The sequence below is a fragment of the Malaclemys terrapin genome, chromosome 1 (genome assembly GCF_027887155.1).
Source record: "Malaclemys terrapin pileata isolate rMalTer1 chromosome 1, rMalTer1.hap1, whole genome shotgun sequence".
NCBI lineage: Eukaryota > Metazoa > Chordata > Testudines > Emydidae > Malaclemys > Malaclemys terrapin.
Genome location: NC_071505.1, coordinates 348,360,351 through 348,362,693, shown reverse-complemented (window position 1 = coordinate 348,362,693; position 2,343 = coordinate 348,360,351). Strand labels below are relative to the sequence as shown.

Below are 2,343 nucleotides of genomic sequence, written 5' to 3'. Positions count from 1 at the left end.
CTGTTCCTCCACTTCTCCTGCGGCCCTTCCCCCTGCTCCTCCTCTTCACCTCAAGCGCCGCCCCCAGCCTGGCCGGAGCTGGCTGTGGTAAGAACTGGTCAGGGAGCCCAGGCTACTGTTGGGAGCCCCAGACTCTCCACCTTTAATTTGTGGCATCTTCTGGTGGGTGGGAACATGGGCTGGGGGCTGTTCTCAGGTCCCCTCGCCCTCCTGCCCAGGGGAGGTGGAACATCAGGACTCTCTGGCCAGCTCTTACCGCGGCAAGGCTCCAGCTTCCAGTCTGGGCAGGGTTGGGGCTATGGGGGGGAGGTGCCTCAGGGGGAAGAATGGCCTATCCCAGGGCTCCTGCATTAATCATGTTTCTGACATGACTCAGTCACAAGCACCTTTCTGAGGGCGTAGGAGAAGGGTGGGTGTCTGTGTTCCTCGAATAGCCTCTGTCGACAGATGGTGCATCGCTCATGGATCATGCAGTGCCCAGAGTGCTCAGGAAGGGCCAGGACTGCAACTGCAGAACAGCTTTTTTCATGGCATGTAGATTTTTAACCAGAGCCGGGAAAGTGATAGGTCAGGTCTAATGGGAAACAATATCCTCATCCATTCTCTTGATTAACTTTATCAACAGGAATTGTGAAGTCAGAGCAGCCAAAGATACAGCTGTTTATGGGCCAACATCCCACCAGTCCCCTGTCTCTCCAGAAACACAATAACTTTGTACATGTCACTGCATCCCTTGGTCTCCTTCCCCCATTGCACTGTCCTCCCTCACCAGTGGATGGGGACATCCATCTCCCATTGTGCCAGGGCTAAGACCTCATCTGAACCTCTCTATGAAGTGGAGATAAGTAGCTCATATCATCTCAGATGTAACGGTTCTGGATGGAATAGGTGGCTGTGGTCCGTGTTTTTTGTCTCCTAAGTCACTAGTGCCGTAGTCAGGTGATGAACTGACCTGTCACTTGAAGAACACCCTGATTATCCTCACACGAAGGTGTTTGCTTTTCACGCTGTACACGATTGGATTCATCAGGGGCGGGACCAGCAGGTAGACATATCCTAGGACAATCTGAAGTGAGTGAGACGAGCTATTCCCGAATCTATGTATCACAGGCAAGCCGAGCATTGGTGTGTAGAAGAGCAGGACAGCACAGAGGTGGGCGACACAGGTGTTCAGGGCCCTGAGGGACTCCATGTGTGATGTGATGCTCAACACTGTTCTGAGGATCATCACATAAGAGAGAAAGATGAGCAGCGAGTCTAACCCCACTGTTAAGAGTGCAATAGACAAGCCATAGATGCTGTTGACTGTGATATCTGAACAAGCTAACTTCATGACCTCTTGGTGCACACAGAAGGAATGGGAGAGGATATTAGCTTGACAGTATCGGAACCGTTTCAGGAGAAAGGGCAGTGGGAATATTAGGGCCACTGCCCTTAGCACAAACAGCTGTCCCATCTTGGCTATTCTTGGGAGGGTTAAGATGGAAGCATATCTTAGGGGGTTGCAGATCGCAACAAAGCGGTCAAAGGCCATCAACAAGAGAACGGATGATTCAATGTATGAAAGCGAGTGGATGAAAAACAGCTGAGCAAAACAAGCATTGAGGCTGATCTCCCTAGAGTTAAACAAGAATATGCCAAGTATCGTTGGCATGGTGGTTACCGATAAGCCAAGGTCTGTGATGGCCAACATGGAAAGAAAAATGTACATGGGTTCATGGAGGCTTGGATCTGTTTTTATAATGAACAGAATGACTGAATTTCCTACTATCGAAATAACATACACTAAGCAGAAGGGGATAGAGATCCAGAGGTGGACGTCTTCCTTTCCAGGTATCCCGGTGAGAATGAACACTGCAAAGCTGAATTTGGTGTCATTGACAGCTGACATAATGTACTGGGCAGGTCCGAGGAGTTTTCAACTTTCCTTCCTGAAAGCAAAAAGAACAGGAGACTAGATGATGTTTAATGAGACATCTTTCTGCTCTGAGTGCAAATCTAGAGACTCCCAGGATCTCAAGGAAGATCATCAAAAACATAGTCTTGGATGTACACCACTGGTAGGAAGATAGGCATTGAAGCCTGTAGTCCATCTAGCCCAGTAGCCAGTTTCAGATGCTGGAGAGAAAGGTGGAAGAAGCCCTTCAATAGGCAGCTATGAGATAACCTGCTTCCAGGGAAAGTTTCCTCCTGACACCCACTAGTTACACATATTTTGTGGTGTAAATCAGGAAGGTTTAGAGCCCTTCCAGACTTTTTTAAAAACAATCCTCACTACTGTAATTGGATTTTCTGGTTACCCATATAAACACCCAGTCCCTCTTTGAATCCTGTTAAGCTCTT

General features: G+C 48.7%; 1 protein-coding gene across 1 annotated transcript; it reads right to left on the bottom strand.

Moving 5' to 3' along the window:
- Positions 1-955: 955 nt before the first annotated feature.
- Positions 956-1,891, bottom strand: LOC128832440 (olfactory receptor 51G2-like). The gene has a single exon (XM_054019837.1). It carries the CDS (start codon positions 1,889-1,891, stop codon positions 956-958), a length of 936 nt encoding a protein of 311 aa, XP_053875812.1.
- Between the last annotated feature and the right edge of the window lie 452 nt (positions 1,892-2,343).